The 19,732-nt window shown below is 38.6% G+C and overlaps 1 protein-coding gene across 2 annotated transcripts in view; it reads left to right on the top strand.

Annotated features, from left to right (window-relative positions):
- LARP7 (La ribonucleoprotein 7, transcriptional regulator) overlaps nucleotides 1–19,732 on the top strand; it is a 25,557-nt gene that overhangs the window by 2,731 nt on the left and 3,094 nt on the right. For both annotated transcript variants that reach the window (XM_029083792.1, XM_010163122.2), the window contains 10 exons: nucleotides 505–605; nucleotides 701–784; nucleotides 3,843–4,007; nucleotides 5,067–5,175; nucleotides 6,738–7,112; nucleotides 8,099–8,228; nucleotides 10,911–11,068; nucleotides 11,964–12,082; nucleotides 14,863–15,022; nucleotides 17,431–17,522. In XM_029083792.1, the coding sequence (XP_028939625.1) occupies nucleotides 505–605; nucleotides 701–784; nucleotides 3,843–4,007; nucleotides 5,067–5,175; nucleotides 6,738–7,112; nucleotides 8,099–8,228; nucleotides 10,911–11,068; nucleotides 11,964–12,082; nucleotides 14,863–15,022; nucleotides 17,431–17,522 (1,493 nt within the window). The remainder of the gene's footprint in view (nucleotides 1–504; nucleotides 606–700; nucleotides 785–3,842; nucleotides 4,008–5,066; nucleotides 5,176–6,737; nucleotides 7,113–8,098; nucleotides 8,229–10,910; nucleotides 11,069–11,963; nucleotides 12,083–14,862; nucleotides 15,023–17,430; nucleotides 17,523–19,732) is intronic.

Here is a 19,732-nt window from a genome sequence, read left to right as displayed (position 1 = left end):
AGAGCTTGGGTGTCTTGAGCTGTTTTATTAAGACTAATAGTTCATAAGTATTTTCTGTCAGGGTTTTAGCAGCAGGACACATTGCCACTGAAGTGTAAGCAGGGGCTCTCCCTCTGTGTTGGGAGGACTGGGTTAAACACTGAGTACTTGAAGGACAGGCATTTTTTCAAAGCAAATTGTTTTTGTATTGTAAAACTCCATGAGAAAGGAGCTTTTCTTCCTTTCTTTTCAAAGACAATAGCTATCAGTGGGGAGGTAAAAGAACAACATTCCTTTGATAAAGGTTCTAGCACAAAAGAAAATTAAATACAGGTTTACTTGAAAAATTTATTTCCATGGTAGAAATGTTCTGTAAATCCTTGGGAGCATGGTTGCGTAAGGCACTTATGGCTAGGAGGTTGTTTCACAAAAATACTAGTGGGCTGTTAATGTTGGATTAGAACAAGTAGCTAATGCTTTCTAGATTAGCCTGATTTCATCATTTGCACCTTTTTTTATCCCTAGATGTTGACATCTCCCTTCTTGTTTCTTTCAACAAAATGAAAAAATTGACTACTGATGGAAAACTGATAGCTCGAGCTGTTAAAGGTTCATCTGTTGTGGAGGTATTTCATATTTCACTCTCTTGTGATAATGCTAGTGGTACTGAAGTAGGCAATAATCTTATGGAAAACATTGATTTGTTTCTTGTTGCTTTTAGTTGGATTTGGAAGGAACTAGAATCCGGAGACGCCAGCCGCTGGGGGAGCAACCAAAGGACGTGGATAGTCGTACAGTCTATGTGGTAAGGTTGGGCTTGTTCTTTCATACTGCTAATTATTTGAGTGCAAAACCCACTGTGCATCACCTATGACAATCCAGTAGGATGCTAATATTTACTGTATGAAGAACATCAAAACCAACAGAAAGCAGACACGTAGTTTTACCAGAATGAGAAGGCAGATTTTCTTTGAGAACATTAAGGATTTAGTACAAGAAATGTCTGCATAAAGTATAGAAGCTAATAGAATTTGGTTGTCTTTTTTCCCCTCCCAAAAGGAGAGGCCATTGTGGGGGAGGGAAATGCATTATGGGTGTTCTGAGCTTGTAATGCCAAGGCCCTCACAGTGAGTTCAGTGTCCACGTTTAATGCAGTACATGTTTTCTGTATCAGAAACGTGTCTGTGCGTCAGTATTCTTGTGAACACAGGAAGGGACTGGGCAGCTGGCAGTGTACCTAAGGGAAAGAAATTGAAGGGAGGTGGAAATTCAAGGTAGGTGAGCACTGACAGTAACCACGGCAAGAAAGGGATTGGTTTGGAACACTGATTTCTTGTACCAGCTTAAATCATTTCAAATGCTGGGCAAAGAGCCGCTTCCCCTGCTAGTACAAAAACGTGCACTTTCATTTAGTCACGACTGCTTTCTCTGGGTTTTTCTAGTTCATGCCACTAGAAGAGCCACACTGCTACCAAGAAATATTTACAAATTACATTAATGTAGTCAGAGCTTTAGAATAATAAATGTATTAGTTTTATCAAACAGGATCTGAGTTTTCAGCATAATCAGCAGTAGTAGATGAACTACAATGTGTTTACAAAATCTATTACTGCAAGTGCCTCTGGTGCTGTAACACAAACCCATCATTCTTTAAATCCTAGAATGTACCTAAATGAGATAGTCTTATTTTTAGAGGGCTTTTTTTTAAAAACAAAATCTTCCTAATAGCATGCCATCCTGTAGGTACCCTGATACTGAAATGATGAATTAATTTATTTAAATTAAAATAGCTTATGCTGCTGGAAAAACTGCATTTCACCATGATATTCCAGATGGGTCAGAGTGAAACAGCTCTTACCTTCTTGTGGATGATACCTCCCTGATAGCTGCTACCACTGAAGTGGTGCATTGGAGAGATCTAACGGTTGAACTGTCACTTATTTAAAATCCTGTGCTATTTTTTCCTGGGATTGAAGCCAGTGTGGGATTCCCTTTGTCTCTAAAGAAAGCTTTTCATGACTCATGTCAATTTGGGTATATACCTGTAGCTGCTAGCAGCTGAATTATAATTTCAAGCAAGCACCAAGCTTTCTGTGATGAAGATACATAATTATGCACAAAATGCCAGCTCACCCAGATGGAGAGAAACTGGATTACTCTGATCATTACCTCCTTTAACAAAAGCCCAGAAAAGGCTGTTGCTTGGTTGGACTTGGCTGTGGGTTTTTTTGTTTGATTGGGGTTTTTTTAAGTACAATATACCAACAACAGTGTTTCCTTAACATGATTACAGGGGCTGCTGGAAACTTCTCAAATACTTGGTCTATATAATTTTTTGGAAAAGATACTGTAAATTTAATGACCTATGTAGTCTATACACAGATTAAATATGTAGCTAAAGGATTTTTAATTTTAAGCTTTTCTGTAAGATCAAAATAGATAACTGGTGTGTTTTTGCAAGTTACTGAACTCCTAGAGATTTTGGAGAATATGTAGCAACCCAAAAAGGATTTTTAATTTTAAGCTTTTCTGTAAGACAAAAAATAGGTAACTGGTGTGTTTTGCAAGTTACTGAACTCGTAGAGATTTTGGAGATTATGTAGCAACCCAGTATCTTCTCTTATTGCTACCAAAAAGGGTGGATTTTTCTTTTCCTAGTGTGTGAGGTATCTGCTTTTCATACTGCAATGCCAGAAATGTTAGGCCATGTCACATGGCTGGTATGTAGCAGTGCGGGGAGCAGAAGTAGTCCAAGTGCTGGTAAGTTCTGAATCACTCCAGAAAAGGTGAAAGAAAGATTTCTGCATTGGATTAATAAAAAGGTCACAGTTCAAGCTTCCACTCTGAAGGATTGTCTCCAACAGGAGTGTGTTTCCTGAATTTATGCAGGAAGTCAAAGCGTCATTTCTGAGGGAACAGTAGCTTTGTTACTTTATGGTTTTTATTAAATTTCTCTGAAATAATCTTATGGTTAGTGACTTTTTTAATGTACTTTAACATAAACTACACTTGACATACACTATTAGCTTTTCAACTCCCTCAGGCACACCAAGTTCAGGCAAAAATAGTTCTATACCTGAATGTGATACAATTCCTATTGTTCAGGCATGAATTTGAGCAGGGATTTCAAGTCTTCAGGTGGGTCTATTTAGAAATGTAAATGACAGGATTTCTCTTTGATGGGTAAAGGGAAATGTTTAGGAACTTGGACATGATGTCTGCAAGCTGCTAAAATGTGTTTCTGTATTAAAGAGTTTATAGGAATAAAAATCGAACAGTTTTATCAGCCAAGAAGCTGGCTAAAGCTTTCTGCTGATTCTGATCAAGTAGGCTGGAAGTGCAGGCAGCTAAGCTTTGGAATGTCAGCTGCTGGCAGGGATATACAGTTTGAGTAGTGACTTTTTACTGACCTACAGGAATTCTTTCTGTGATACCTGGATTATGGGGAAAAAAATAAATCCTTGTAGTTTGAGACAGTTTTGAGAATTATGTTTGTTCAAAGGTCTGAATTTACAAAGCCATTTAATGTTGCAGAGATGCAGCTGCAGGTGTGAGGTCTTGGTATCTGTCACAGGAAGAAGATAAACATCTGAAATACATGATGTGTTTGGTGTAAGTATATTAATGATTAGAGAGCCATTTTCAGATCACTGGTTTTACTACCTGAATACTGTGACTTCTCAACAAGAACGCTTACCGAAATGAAAAGTTTCCCAACGTTATCACATCAAACTTAAATATATTTAGTTGTGACAGCTTTCAGATTAGAAGATGTAGTAAACCACCTGACACAAGACAGTATTGAGAAATAATACAGTAGGGAGAAAATGACCTTATTGATTTGTTTGTTTATTTATTTTTAGGAGCTGCTTCCCAAAAACGTCAATCACAGTTGGATCGAGCGGGTGTTTGGGAAGTGTGGTAACGTAGTTTACGTCAGCATACCCCGGTATAGAACTACTGGTGATCCAAAGGGGTTTGCTTTTGTTGAATTTGAAACTAAAGAGCAAGCAGAGAAAGCTATTGAGGTGAGTAATAGTGCCTCTGGGACGTTAACTTTCTTCCTCATTGTCACTTCATGACATGGGTGCTGTAGTCTGTACTAGTTCACCTACTGAACCTTAGGGAAATTCGTGAAGTACCATCATTTCAAAACTTAACAGGAATTATGTTCCTGTCTCCTACCCTCAGAGCTCCAGTCAGTCCCACAGTTCTTTAAAAGTGTAATTCTGTTCATAACCTGGAGATTTAGTAGTAGCATAGTGGGTATTTTTTGGAATAATTTGGCCACTCTTGGCATCTTTTATGGAAATAGAGGTCTCTGCAACAGTACAATGGCTAATAAATTTAAATTAAATCCCAGGAGATGTTATAGCAGCCTCCCAGTACCTGAATGGGGCTACAAGAAAGCTGGGGAAGGACTTTTCATAAGGACAGTTAATGACAGAACAAGGGGAAATGGGTTTAAACTGAAAGAGGGGAGGTTTAGATTAGATATTAGGAAGAAGTTTTTCACTGTGAGGGTGGTCAGACACTGGAACAGGTTGGCCAGAGAAGCTGTGGCTGCTCCTCCCTGGAAGTGTTGAAGGTCAGGTTGGATGAGGCTTTGAGCAACCTGGTCTAGTGGAAGGTGTCCCTGCTGCTGGCAGGGGGGTTGGAACTGGGTGAGCTTTAAGGTCCCTTCCAACCCAAACCAGTCTGGGATTCTATGAAATTTAATCAGACAAGCTTGGTCATTCCTAATTTTCTTTATTTAAATAGTGATTTGAAAGTTTAAAAACATTTATGTTTCAGAATCATCATAGTAACAGATGCATAAAGATATCACACTAGTACCATGAAATCAAGCAGGCTCTGTGCTTAAAAAACAAACCCCAGCAACAACAAAAAACCCCCTAAAGCCACCACTCCTCTGAAGGTACTGAAAGAACAACGTGCACCTCTGTAGGCGTGAGGGGTTATGTCTTTCTTGAATGAGTACAGGACTGACTGCTGGTTTTACCTGGGATGGGATTCTTTAAAAAACAAAATACAATTTTTAGTAGTGGTTTGTGGATTTTAATTTTAATTTTATTTTATTTTTTAAGTTTTTGAATAATCCACCCGAAGAAGCGCCACGGAAACCTGGGATTTTCCCCAAAACAGTAAAGAATAAGCCTGTTCCTGCACTGAATACAAGTAACAGCAGTGTCGTAGGTAAGTGTTAAGTTGTTGGGATCAAGAAACAAACTGCTGTGTCCCTCAACTTCTGAAGAGCACATTTTGAACTCCTGTGTTACTGGAGTCAAATCTCACGTTTCTTAAAGGCTTTACAATAATAAAAATGCACATTGCTGTTTGTTTGGCCAATGCAGGCTTAAGAACAGAAGTGTAAAACTAAAATACAGTAAACTTCTGCCTTTTTGCTTTCTTGCTTGATAAAGAAATTAATTTTGGTTTTCCTCTGTTGCCAGCTACCACCATCAGTCATTGTTGGGCTGGCAGAGCAGCTTTCATGCTGTACAGTAAATAATTATCTAAGCATTTATCTTTAGCAAAGGACAAATTTCACATGTTTTAAAAATATTTAGTATTGAAGGGAAAGACAGACATAAGAGCAGAATTAAACTTTAGTGCTGTTCAGGTGAGTTGATGATCATTCAGAGCAAACCCTGTGGTGTTCTTCTCTCTGCTGAAACTTTCTGTGAGGGAACTAGGAAACCAGGGGATTTTTGCCAGCTTTTCTCTTTAGAACTCTTGCTACTTGAGCAGAGCAATCTATAGTGGAACAATGAACTTCTTACAGCACCTTTACAGTTCCATTTTACATGATTCAGAATTACTTGCAAAAACCTGGAGAAGAGAATCCTGAGTTCACAGTGGAGCATGTTTCCAATAAATACCATCTACTACAATTTACAGAGCAGCACCACAGGATTACTTTGCAGCTTTGATCACTGAAACCTTTTTCCTTGTTTCTGATGATGTAATGCAATTTCCCAAACTCCAGACATCTTCCTGTCTTTTGCATAAGCATAATGATGAGTCGTGCGTTATATTCCTCACTATTATTGTTAATTCTTTGTTAGACCAATAACTATTAGGACAAAAAAAAAAAATCAAAGAAAACCCATGCTGCTTAAAGCATGCTTTAAACCCACTGGAGATGCTCTGCTGCTTCCTGCTGCATCCTGCCTTGAAAACTTTAAAGCAAGTAGACAGTATTGAAAAGAAAATGCATTTTTTCAGGTTGGTTAACGTTCTTTAATTTAATGGGTAGATAGTTGTTGATTACATAAATAAATAGTGTGATATATTTGATGGGTTGAGTATCTCCTTTTACTCTAGGAATACAAACTGGTAGTCTGTTTTTATTTTCTATCTTTGCTATTTGGCCTGGAAGGAGGAAGGTGTCTCTCCTCAAAGACAAAATGTGTATTTGTTAACGAGAAGGAAAGAAGTCTAGCTCCTTTCTTTTTAATTTGAGAGTAAGTACTTCAGCAATCCTCTAGTCAAGCTGCCCTTGTGAGCTGGAGGTCTTTCTCACTTTGTGAAACTCTTATCTGTGGGGTTTTTTTTGCTCTTCTGCTTAAAATGCCTAGGAAGAACTTTGGGACAATGTACTGCCTCTGTCCTGTAGTTAGAAATGGCAGAGACAGGCGTTTCATTTAGCATCCCAGATCACCTTGACTGGTGTTTTCATGATTGTTTCCATAGGTCAGTTAGTCTAATCTAGTTTTTAACCATTGGCAGTTTTAAATATTGCATTTTTAATACAGAAGAGAAGAAAAAGAAGAAAAAAAAGAAATCCAAAATCAAGAAAGAGAGCAATGCACAGGCAGCTGTGGAGACAAAGGAATCGAACACCAGCACTACAACAGAGCAAGTACCCAAGTCAAAAAGACATCGGACTTCATCGGAGTGTTCAGAAATGGAGGCAACTGAGACTCACAGGCAGCCCTCAAAGAGAGAGAAGAGAAAATGGGACAGAACAGAAAGCTCAGAGGCCCCTTGGGAAAGCAGGCCAGGGAAGAGAAAAAGAACCAGCTCTGGAGACGGCGAGGCATCAACTCCAAAAGCCAAGAAAAGTGTTCAGAAGGATGAAGTTCGTCCTGTAAAAGAAGAAACAAGAGAAGCTCCAAAAGATTCCAATGGTAATGTTTCTTGCATCTCTTCTTAGGATTTTTGTGATTTATGTGCAAGAATTAAATGCAGTGGCAGATGTGTTTCTTAGAGCTGAGAAATGGTAGGTTTAGTAATGAGGGAGAAGTCTATAGAGGAGGAGAAAATCTTGAGTTAAAGAAACTGTGTTGTTTGCAATTGAAATTGTATTTGTAGTGGCCAAAATTAAGTAAATAGGAATCTTGCTGTGCTGGAGGGTAACAAGTGAGGAAAAGGGGGTTGTAAAGACCATGCCTGGGAAGCAGTAGGAATCTGTGTAATTCAAGTGCACTAGTGAACTGACTTTTGGAGGCTCATAAGTTTATTATTTGGGTTAAAGATTATTGAGTAAACATTTCAAGTGCTGGTAAAAGATTCAGACACTGAATTTCTGTCTTGGAAAGCCTGAAAACTTAACTGGCAAAAGGTTATTCTGCTTGGGTCATGGTGGAGGCATAACAAGATCAGTTTAGGAATATGTGGTGTTCCCTGCAGTTAATTTTAAACCTGGTAATGAGTCATTCCAAGGTGATAAGCTGCGTGGAGAATAGGAAAGAACTTTCAACACTGAAGCAGGTAAATCTCATCAGAAGTAAAAATACTTCACAACGAGGTTAAAGTATGGATTAAACAGTCAGTCTAGGCAAATGGCGACAGTATAAGAATCTAGATAAGTAAGATTAAAATACAAAAGATAAAGCAGATGATCCCAGTTTCTTACACCAGATAAGAAAAAAAAAAAGTAGAGGAGATTAAAAGCTGCATTGAAGTCACATTTGGGTTGACAGGAATCCATGGTTAGCGACTGAACTCAGGTAGTTGAGAAAATGGACTATAAAGGTAGTAGGCAGATTTTTCTGAAATAATTTCATTCAGATTTGAATCATGATAAATACTGTGCCTTTTTATGGAAATATTAATTCAGGCTCTGTTCTGTCAATGTTAGAGAACTTGACCTTTTTCATTTGGACTTTAACAGATGTTTCTGCAGAAGATGACAAAGATAAAAAAGACACATCCCTTTCAAAAACTAAAAGGAAACATAAGAAAAAACACAAAGAAAGACACAAAATGGGTGAAGAAGTCATTCCACTCAGAGTACTCTCCAAGTAGGTGATGAAACTAATCTGTGTGACTAGTTTATGGTACCTGGTGAATGGGGAGGTAATTTTTTTTGGGGGGGAGGCAATTTTTTTAGTTGGCTTTTTGTATAAGCACAAGGGCATTTCCATGGTTTCACTGAGGGAAATTTTTTCCCAGCAGTACTGGGTGCACCCTTTGCCTGTGCAGTGGTGGGCTGGCACCAAAAAACCTGCCTTCAGAACCATTTGATTTGTCCACCACACAGGCTCAGCTTCCTTTAATTAAATTAATAGGTTTTACATATATATTTTGCATTTAATGTAAATTTTATTTTATTTGTTGTAGTTTTAACTCCCAAATACAGTAGTGATGGCCTTTTGACCTGTTTCAGGTAGCCAGCTTTTTGCCTTTCAAGTGTTTTTTCCTGGAGTATGCAGTTGTATGAATTGTCAGTAACAGGAAATTTTTCCAAGTCACAAGTTTTCTTTACTTTATTGAATCAATTTTTATTGCTTTATTGTTAAACAGGCATACACAACGATTTCACAATGTTTCCAACCTCTGGAATATTTTAATTCACGCTGTTTGTATGTCTGACAGTCCATCACCATTGCTAAAGTGCAATTCCAATTTTTATACAACAGAGTTGCATATTAGCAACAGTATTAGCCTGTAGCTGAGAAGGTTCCAATCCTAGAATTCGAGTCCTGTACACCAACATTACTTCAGAAAAATATTAATGCTTTTAAACGTTGGGCTCTTTGGAGTCACCGCAACTAAAACATGGAAGCACTTACTTTTTTAGGCATCCAGCAAGTACCTCCATGTTAAAGTAGAGGGGGTCCTTGTGCCATCTTGTGCTATGTGCTATGATGCAAAATTGCTTAAAACACGGAGGCCACGGGTGCAGTGAAAATTCCATCTCTTGTTTCGGTATCATGTTTTGATTATTTGCCAGGAAAAGGGAAAAGTTCAGTGGAGAAAAAAAAGGGTTCACCACCACTAAAACATGGAAGCACTTACTAGTCAGGAAAAAAGCAAGTACATCCACATTTAAGTTGTGGGGGTCCTTAACAGGGAGAGATTTAATAGTAATGAAAAATAGGCAAAGGCACGGTAGAGATAATTCTGACATTGCATTATCATTGCATTAAGTAACTTACACGTATCTTGCTGCTAGTCAGGTTCTTTGAGCTGTAGCCAATTTCTAGAAATGCGTTCCAGAGCATTAGGATCCACCACCACTGAAACATGGAAGCACTTACTTTTTTCAGGCAGCAGGTACCTCCATGTTAAAGCGAAGGGAGTCCTTTAAAATTCAAAAATGGCTTCAATTTCTTTTCAATATCAGGTGACTGAAATTTTTTTCTGTAAGTTTTAAGCTTTTTTTACTGAGAAGTAAAAAACTTCATCTTCATCTGCTAACAGCCCAAGTTCTTCACGGATCTAAAAAATTGACAACTGAAGTGTAGAGAGAAGAAAACTCGTGGCTGGTGTTTTCGCATTGCGATCAGGATTCACCTCTACTAAAACATGGAAGCACTTACTTTTTTTAAATCACAGAAAGCACCTCCATGTTAAAGTAAAAGGGGTCCACCAAAAACAGTCGTTCTCAAAGGCTCTTGTCCTCTTCCACCGAGACTCTGAGACTGCTGCATCAAATACAGAGAAAGTTTAACATTTTAGTTAACTATAGCAAGGGGGGGGGGGGGTTAAAGAGCACACACAAGCCTCGGTTTTACTTGCCTGACTCGTTCCTCGTGGTCTTCTCTTCCTTGGAGTGAAGTTAAGAATGAGCACCTCCTGGAGCCTGTATTTATACCATACCTTGCTAGGGAATGGTGTTGCCTTTTTATCTCAAAGAATCATTACGTGGCTCTTTTGTTATTTTAATGTCTTTGCTGGGTTGAGAATGTATGATCCTGGGTGAGTCTGGATGTCTTTTTTTTGAAGTATACAGTTGTCAATGTTAACAGCTAAAACCATTACCACAAGATATCCTCCTCTTTAAAAATCCTCTATCAGCTTGTTTGATAGCACAGATTAGGGTAACAATGAGTCGTTCTCACAGTGCCACTACAGGCATTGTGTTTGCTGGGGAGCAAAGCTCTAGCTGTTTGTAGAAACATCTCCATGTTAAATGTATGTAAATATATAAATTGCTTCCATGTGGTGGTATTTTTTAACCAAAATGCATTTGAATAGTAAGGAATGTTCTTATCTCAGTAGGTTTTTGGTGAGTTTAACCAGTTGTTGATTTTCCATCAATGATTTTTCTAGAAAAATAAAGGCCCAATTCTTAATATAGTGCGGGTTCACTGAACTAATTCAGTGAATTCAGAGTTCACCGTCTCTGAATTAGCTCTGAATTTAGTGCCTGTGCTCTGTGCAGTTCCAGCAGAAAACACACTTTACCAAGCTGCTCTATATGTTTTCTGAATATGTAAAACAAATTTGGGAGTCACTGGTTGAATGGGAGGTTGAGCTTGTTAGAACTTGCCCAGGATATTAAAAGCTGAGCAAAACAATAAAAATGCAGATATGGACAAGGCTCGATTGAACCGAAGCGCAGGGAGATCTCCAGTGGTAAGAACGGTCTGCACTGCTCACCAAAGTCATCTTAAACTGTTGTCAATTCTTGTTGAGTTTCTAAGCATTATTTTCTTGACTACAATTGACACATCCTACGCCTGTGTTGCTTCTTATAGGACCGAGTGGATGGATTTGAAGCAAGAATATTTGGCCCTTCAAAAAGCCAGTATGTCCTCCCTCAAGAAAACAATGTCTCAAATCAAACCTGAGCCTGTGGGAGAGATGGAAACGGACTCCTGTGCACAGAAAAAGCCTCAATCTGAAAATGACAAATGTAATCCTGTCTGTTATTTCTTTCTTTGTTTGTTTTACTCTCATTTTCTTTATGATTCTAGTACAAAAACATAAGTGATTTAAGACACTGGTCCTCCAGAAACACTGCAAAATGGTTTATTATTTTTTTAATGCTGGTGCTTTCTCAGAAGGACAAATACTATTAAAAGCAAACCCCTCCTCATTTAGATGTGAGTCTAAGGAATTCTATAAGTAGAGACTATGCAAGTAATTCCATGATGTTCCAGTAGCATTTCTTAAGCTTAAGTATCTTTTTTAGATAATTGTAGTTATAAAAGCCCCAGGTAAATCAAGAATCAGCTTTTTTGGTGATGTGACTTGAGCCTGATTTACGTGGGCTTAACTGTACCTGCAGCGATTTACAAAGCAATTCATCCAAGTGAGGCATTCAAAAAATGGCTTGCAATTGGGTTTTGTCAGCTTTATGGTTAAAATTAGCTGTGTAATTATGTCCTCTTAATTAAATTTCTACATTATTCAGAGACAGAATTGCTCTTTTTTTTGCTCTGGATCCTCTGGACTTCACTAACTCCAACACTGACATTTCTCTCTGCTTATTTTGAATCACTCTTGAACTGAGGGTTCAACTGTTAACTATAATCAATAGAATATAAATTATTCTTATAAGGAGACCCTGTAGGCTGGAAAAACTTCTCTAAACCTCTTTTCTTGGAGGTAGTTTATTTTTCTTTCTTTTTTTCCCCTCACATTGACTTTACCTTGTAAACAGTGTTGATCCTAGATTACAAAAAAGACTTAATCTGCACTAGGGATATTTAGTGCATCACGTTGATTATGTGCTTCTATAGCATCTTTAGTTTGTCGAACTAATAAATGTAAAACCTTTTCCCCCCCCTTCTTTTCAAATTGCCCAGCCACCAGTGAAGATCCCGCCCCTCCTGCCAAGGCCAACACAATGGGGCCCCAGTTTGTGAGTGGAGTAATTGTGAAGATCATTAGCACCGAGCCCCTGCCGGGCAGGAAACAGATCAAGGTAATGTCTTTGTAACCTCAGGGTAGCTGTTAGCCTTTCCTCTTACTGTGCCCCCCAAATGTTTGAATATGGAATACCATTTAAACAAGTTTTACTGATTTTTGTTTTGTTTTTAATTCCTTTGGCCAGTGGCTGTGTACAGATTCTTCTCTAGTACCTGTGAATGGCAGATTTTACAATGGTAAAATAGGGTAAAGAAGACGTTTCAGAGCAAAAATTAGCCCTTAGAGTGCTTCAAGCAATGTCAAGTTTATAATGAAAATGGTGACAAAAATAAATAATTCTCTAGAGGATGTGTAGTTTCCAGTTTAAAAAGACAGGTTGAAGACAAAGTGGGTGCAGTGTGCTGTGTTTGTTTTACTCTCCATTGCCAGCCATTCTGGCACAATGCAGATGAAGAAATGTGGGGGTTTTACCATTAACAGGAATTTGGGGGCAAGAAAAGGCTCTCTGCCTGAGAAACCAGTTGCCTATTTTCGATAAGAAATTCACAATCACAAAAACGCCAGTTCAAGGAGAGTTAACAGCAGTAGGTGGATCTTGTCCAGTCATGAATTCACCCTTTTCTCTTTTTTTTTTTTCCCCTTATGGCAAGTGCTCTTTTTTCTCAATTTTAAAGTCTTTTGAATTAACTTAAATTTTGTTTCCTGTTAAGTTGAATATTTTCTTTGACGAAAATGAGCAGTTTTAAGGTGCATCCTTTTGAAATGAAAATATTGGACATTTTCCAAAGGAAATAACAGGCTTTTTCCAGATAGTGAATTTTCCATGAATATGCTACGGGACATTTTCTTTCACAAATGGCACTTTGGGATTAATAACAACAGGGAATAATTTCAACAACTTGAACTCATGTTGGAGTCAATATTCAGGCCACTTATGACAATGAGAGTGTGCTGAGATGACTTTGCAAAGTATCTGTGTCCATGACTGAGTCCATTTGAAGTCATTGGCTGTTTGCAAATGTGAAGTTTAATGTGGGCACAAATGTGAGCAAGGAGGAGAGACATCTATCTCAGTGGAAACAAGCAGATGGTGGGGTTTCAATTAATCCCTCTTACCTGCCTAGGTGTATCTGTAGGCAGCTGTCTGGGTCCTGGAGAGGCTGAGGGAAGGTCCTCGTTGTGGCTGTAAGGTTTTAGAGCCCCTGTGCCTGCAGGATGCACCTTCCTGTGTTGTGTCAGTGTGTCTGTGCTTACCTGGGCAGGAGGTGAGCTGACTGTTCCCACCACAGCTGAACACAAACTCCATTTGGTATTTCCACTTATTCTTTTGATTTAGTTTTAAGGAAAAAACTAATGCTTTGTGAAAGTAAAGGGGGACAGAATAAGATCGGGGTGGCCTTTGCTGTTATTAATCATGTCTTTGGATCCCATAATAAGTAGATGGGCAAAATACTTCACAAAATGTTAACGGACAAGTAAGGTAAGGTTTTTAAAGAGACATATAATTACATAATACAACTGTAGTTGGAAGAAGTAATAATCGTTAGGGTGCACCAGGTGGGCAGCAGAAGCTGCAAGCTATGCTCTGCTTTCTGGATTTCTCTGTCTGTACTAGTTCCTTTTATAAAAGACACAATTCTTGGACAAAAACCTGCCCCCCCACTCATCGTTGCAGCAAATGCTGCCCCAAAGCAGTGCATTTAGAGTTTTTTCCCTTAAAAAACTCCCAGGATGGGTCTGTACTTCTGATCGTGGCAGGCTTAGTTTTTTTCTGCACACTCAAAAGCTCTTTGCCGAGTAGGTTTAATATTATTTTGATGTTTTAATTCTTTACTCCACTACTGCCATATTTTGCTATGAAGTCACTTCTCAGAGATTGTAACATTTGCCAACTCTAGTGCCCTCTTTGAGTCCCTGTAGTGTCCCATGCAAGCATGACTGTGGGATCCTAGAATTAAGAGTGGAAAGTAGCTTTGGTTTGGGTCTCCAGTGATCTCAACAGCATTGGCAGTTAATTTGTGTTTTGTTTTAAGAGTGTCCTTGCTAGGGGAGGGTTAACAGCAGTGTGGAGTTCTTGAATAGAAGGATCTCCCTTGAGCTGCCTGCTGTGAACCAAATTGACTAGGAATGTGTGGTCTGAGTTAATTTCCCTAACAGCAGGTATTACAAGTGGGGTACTTCATCTGAAAGAGCATGTGTGACTCTTCTTCCTTCAGCTGGTACTGAAAATATTCAGGCAGAGGTCACTTCATAAAGTTAGGAAGGGTTGCTTTACTACTACTCATTTCTCAAATACTCTGCTGTGAATGAGCTTGCTTTTATATATTTCATGCCTAGAATGGAGTTAGATATTTTTTTGTTGGACTGACATATATTATTGTTGTAGTACACAAGTATTTTTTTTAAAGTTCATACAGATAAATAGATAGTTACTGATGCTCTAAAATTAGTTACTGAAATTATTCTTATGCAAAAAAGAACAACCCCAAAAACCAAAACCAAATAAACCCACAACAAAAAAACAACCAAACCAAAAAAACTCCCCAACATCATCTTTGGGAATTGCTGCTTTAAACTGTTCTTGGAGGGCAGGATGAGAGATAAATAGTTGTTGTGGGCTCATAAATCACAATTTGTTTATAACCTTCTTATGAAAAATATTAATTCAAAGCTATTTGTCAAGAGATTAATTGATTAAATGAAATTCTTACTGCCTTCTACTTCATGGCGTTTTTGAAAATGTCAGTGGTCTAAAAATGGTCAAACGGTCACTCTTGAGATGCTTTTTTTTTAAAGTCTGGTTTGTGGTCTGTGTTCTCTGCCACCCGTTGGTAGGATGCCTTGGCAGTGCTGGCTGATGTTGCTTATGTTGACAAGCTGGAGGGAGACACGGAGTGTCATGTCCGTTTCAAAACTCCTGAGGATGCCCAGATTGTCATGAAATCACACAAAGAAATACAGATAAAAAACAACTGGAAATTCGAAGTTCTCACTGGTAAGACTTCTTTTTTTTTTTGAATTTTAGTGTAGGAGAGGACTTAAGTACGGTGAAAAGGATTGTGTTGCATGGTAGCTTTATGGGTGTATTTGGGTATCTTGGTAGCTGGGGAAAAGACTGCATTTTTTAAAATGTGAGTCTTCTCCTTTTGCTATTATAGGGAAAATGGTTAAAACAGGAAGGGTTTTTGTGCCACTGTTCAGAGCAATATAACAATTTAGCTTGCCTTTATCAACTTACTTCTCTTCTTTTGAGATTGATTTATTTTCGTGACTTTTAGTGACAATGGACTACAGAACTTAATTCACATTTCAGCTTTATGCATATAACATTCTGATGCTGCAAAAGATTTTTAAACAAAGATTTTCTTGAAAATACTGAACTTTTGTGAGAAATAACAGGACAAGGATCTGACAGCGTGGATATACTTACAGTGGTCTTGACACTTCCCCCCCAATTAATCTTTTTCTCAGGAAATTGAATAACTTATGCCAGATTAATGCCTTTTACAAATCGTTTTCATGCTAAAATTTTTAGTGGCTTTACTTTGTAACTTTATCCTAATGTGTGTGAGGGGCAGTTCTGAAATTAATCTGCAGTTCTAAATTCCTATGTTGTATTAGATTGCAGTAGTATTCCAAGTGTAGAGAAACCCCCTTTATGGCTGTCAGGGGCCGAAGAAAGGAGGAAAGGGGAAATCTCTTGAACTTTGGTACTGTATCCATAAAACTTTTAAATCTAGACGTGTACTAAAAACCCCAGGTGTGCAAAAAAGAAGATGAAACAATACAGGTGAGAGTCTCTCATCTGTGTATTTAAATATGTTACCACATCCTGCACAGATCCTTATGTAGGGCCCAGTCCCATGCATGCAGGGGTGTAAACCCCCATCAATGTCAGTTACAGATTGCAGAAGTAGGAGCTTTAACAGAAGCATTAAACTCGAGCATAATATCAAAGCTAAAGTTTGAGATTTGCGAATGCTGCTCGTGTCACTTTCTCTCCAGAGTGTTCTGTGTTCCAGAGATCCAGAAACAACTGGAAATTTGGCATTTTACAGCTGTGTGTTCTGTGTGTATTTGTCTCTGGTGTTATATCCTTATGTAGGAGAGTGTGGTATTAAATTAAAAGTAAGTACTGCATTGTAGGAACATTCCACTCAGAGTCTTAAGATATTTATTCCCCAAACTGGTTCATTGAAATGAGAATGGAAAGGCCTCTGAAGAATGCAGCAGTGACTCACAGTAAGGATTTCAGCTTTTCTTGCTGGCATCAGGTGAGAGAGTAAGAACATAGAAAGAATCTTTAATGCTCCCTACCCCAGGGACTAAACCTTTCCCAGTAATATTTTACTTTTTAGGACTTGACTTTGACTAAATGTCTTCAGCTTTTCACCTGACAAGATAGTGAAAATCTGTGGTCATGTTTAGATGTTATTGTGATGGAATGTATAAATGATGCTGTTAAAATGCGTGCAGAATTGGTTCTCAGAATTATTAATGCCATAACTTTTGCAGCAATCTTTTCCAAGATAACTTGGAAACTTCACTCTAACTGAAGATTTCCCATGAGGCCACACAACGTAACATCACAGAATTCCCATCATGATAGTTAGAGCACAAACCAGAGGAAACGGTGGCAAGCTGCTTCTTACTGCAGAAATTATTTCCTCTCATGCTAATTTCATCTCAAATTAGCAGTCAGAATTACTTTAACACCCTAGTGTTAAAGTAATTCCGACTGCTGATGGAGTCCCCAGAGTTTGCTTCTAACGGTGGTTTTGATGAAACAAAATAATCTCAGTTACTCATCCTTACAGTCATTTTTTTTTTCTTTTTGGTAGTTGTTTAAGATTAGTCGGAGGTTGAGTAAATCAGTAAATCAAAGAGCCTCCGAGTACTGTGGTGAAACTTGGAGCAAAAACTGAGCTCCTCCTGCTAATTACATCTAGAGAGCGGTGTTTGCATATTCCCTCAGTTCTTCTTGTTCAGTTTGTAAAACTCCACGCTCAGGAACACTTTGTTAGGTACCTTGGCAATCCAGTCCTGGAGTTAATAAAATGCACAGGACCTTGGTTTAGGTCCCGTTCAGCTCGTACAGAACAGAGACCTCGGGGTCAAATTTAAGCTTCTTTGGACAGAGTTCTTCTTGTTGTTGTTCACCTTGTTCCCGATTTAGTGACAACCTCGGTGTGTGTTGGTCAGAATGCTATATGGCTATATGGCTTCTCTGGCTAGGAAATTTCAGATTGATGGGGAAGATACTCATTAGGTTTCCCTAACAGGTATTGCCACATGTGTTTACCTTAGTTAGAAAATATTCCTTCTCATCACAGCTGAAAACCCTGCATCCATGTGTATTGAATACTTTTATCCACCTACTGTCATGTCATTTTGTTTTTCAAGGTGATAATGAACAACGTTACTGGCAGAAGATTTTAGTGGACAGACAAGCTAAACTGAACCAGCCTCGAGAAAAGAAGCGAGGTACCGAGAAGGTAATTTGCTAGTAAACTTTTTTCGTGTACAGCCGTGGTTGAAAATAGGAGTGTTTCTGTGTAGGTCTGCTTTTTTGATACTTTAATGTTCGGCTCTGGGTTTAATCTGGTTAAATCACTCTCTACTGACTTTGCAGCAGGTTTTTACAACCACAAAATAGAGAACGTGTGGCCGTCCTAGTCCAGTTGCCAAATGCAAGGCTTGTCTTTATGGAGACCATCTGAGAACGTTAAGGCTGTTACTAAAGGCATGAGGTTAATTTGTAAACTGGATTTCCTGTAAAACCCTGTCAGCATCAGCTCACTAAAAAATTAAGTAGTCTTGATTTGCTCTAGCGTGATAAAGTCTAGTGCTTTAGTCCTAATTCTATAGCATGATAAAGGAAATAGTTTTCTTCAGAATTAATCTCACAACTTGCACATTTATTTCATTCTAGTGTACAGTTCTGTGCTGTAGTGAATGCTGCTGTGTTCCTCGTGTAGTCAAGAGTCTGTGCACCAGTGTGTCTATGTTCTGATCCAGACACATCTGAATGCTGCTGCCAGCATGTATAGCTGAGCAGCTTCCAGATCAAAAATGCCTCCCTTCCCCTGAAATTGCCTTCCACCTTGTGTGCCTGCCTGGCCACGGTGTTGAGGGAGTGTTGCAATGAACTTGCAGATTGCAACAGTCTCCACTGCTGCCCCAAAGGATCCTTCCAGGCATGAGGGATTCTTGATTAAGCCAGTCAGATCCTTTCCCTGTCAGACAGGAGCCAGAGAGTGTTTCACAGGCATTTTATTGCTGGGTTTACTCCACACACATGGCAGATAAAGCTTCCGAGTTGGTTTTAACCTGAATCTTTATGCTGTTGCTTGCAAAACTTCAAAATCATCTGACCTTAATTATTTGCTGGTGACTGTGGAGGCTTTTTGTTTCCTAGGTGCTCCAGTGATGCACACAATAGCAAAAATGCCCTAGTTTATCCGTTTATAATTGAAAAGAAATATTACATTGACCTAGAGGAACAGGAATTGTACAGGTCAGAACCTTGTCTTGTGCGAGGCATATTTTGCTTGGATTCTCTTGTTTGTCTCAGTGTTCTTGCAGAGATGCAGTAGACAGATTAATCTAGTTATTTTAAACAAAGGTGTGCATAAAGAATTTCCCCAAATCACTGATTTAATTTTCTTAAAAGCACTAAATGGCGTTGGCTCCAGCCATAATTCTTCTCTCTAAGCAGTAGGGGAATGTGAAAACCACACAGCTGTGCCAGAGTTTTTTTTTATCAGGTTTTTTAAAATATACTTTTACTTTTATAAGCAAAAGATGCCAGTGGCACCTTTGACTTCAATTTGTACTGTAGGTGCCTCGCTCTCAAGTGTCTGTTCTTTGTCTTTTGAAGATTGGCATTTGTTGACCAAACTGGTGTAAATTGGGCAGTAATGTACCTCATCTAGGCTTGCAAATATAAACTGCCTCAGTTCTGCCTAACAATAGCAGCAGCAAGGATGCAAACTCCTCTTCCTCCCCCTTGCCCATCACCTTGAGACACTGGAAGGTGTTACCTTCAAAGCTTAGCGAGTACTATTTAAATGCTAACACTGTTAAGCAAAACATCAAGAAAAGAATGCCTGGCTCTAGTCAATCACTCTTAACCTTTTCCTTGCTTTTTCACAGTCTGAATCCCAGAAATACAGACTGATAATAAGAACAGTGTTTCTGTTTATTAATTTTACTATTAATTTTAATATTTTATTTGAAAAGCCTTCCAAAGTACTCACTTCCTTTGAAGGTCACAATAAAGGAAGGAAAAAAGTAATATAATGATTCATAATTAAACATGTACAGCTGAGTTATGCCATTAGTGCATCTTTCTTGTAAAGATCTCTTCAAGGTCTTAAAATCCCTTACATGATCCCTCTTTGGAGATGAGCATTTGCCTGTTAGCTGTTTTATGCTTATAATAAATCCAATATTTTATACTTCCTTTCAGTCAGTGTTTCAGTGTAGACTCACAGGTTAAATTGATATAATCTATAGATCTGCAGTGATGTCAATGTGAGTATTTATAGTAATAATGAAATAAATATCAGTGCAGGGACTGCATCACGTTCCAGGCAGTACAGGAACAGAGCACAGAGATGCTTCCGAGGGTCACTGCAGACAGGTTGAGTGAGATTCTTCTTTTCCATGTGTTCTAAAAAGTATGGGCTTACTTGGCATTCCT

This window comes from Antrostomus carolinensis, unplaced genomic scaffold (assembly GCF_000700745.2).
Source record: "Antrostomus carolinensis isolate BGI_N321 unplaced genomic scaffold, ASM70074v2 scaffold19872, whole genome shotgun sequence".
NCBI lineage: Eukaryota > Metazoa > Chordata > Aves > Caprimulgiformes > Caprimulgidae > Antrostomus > Antrostomus carolinensis.
Note: the sequence above shows the minus strand (reverse complement) of the source record. Positions and strands in the feature narration are given on the sequence as shown.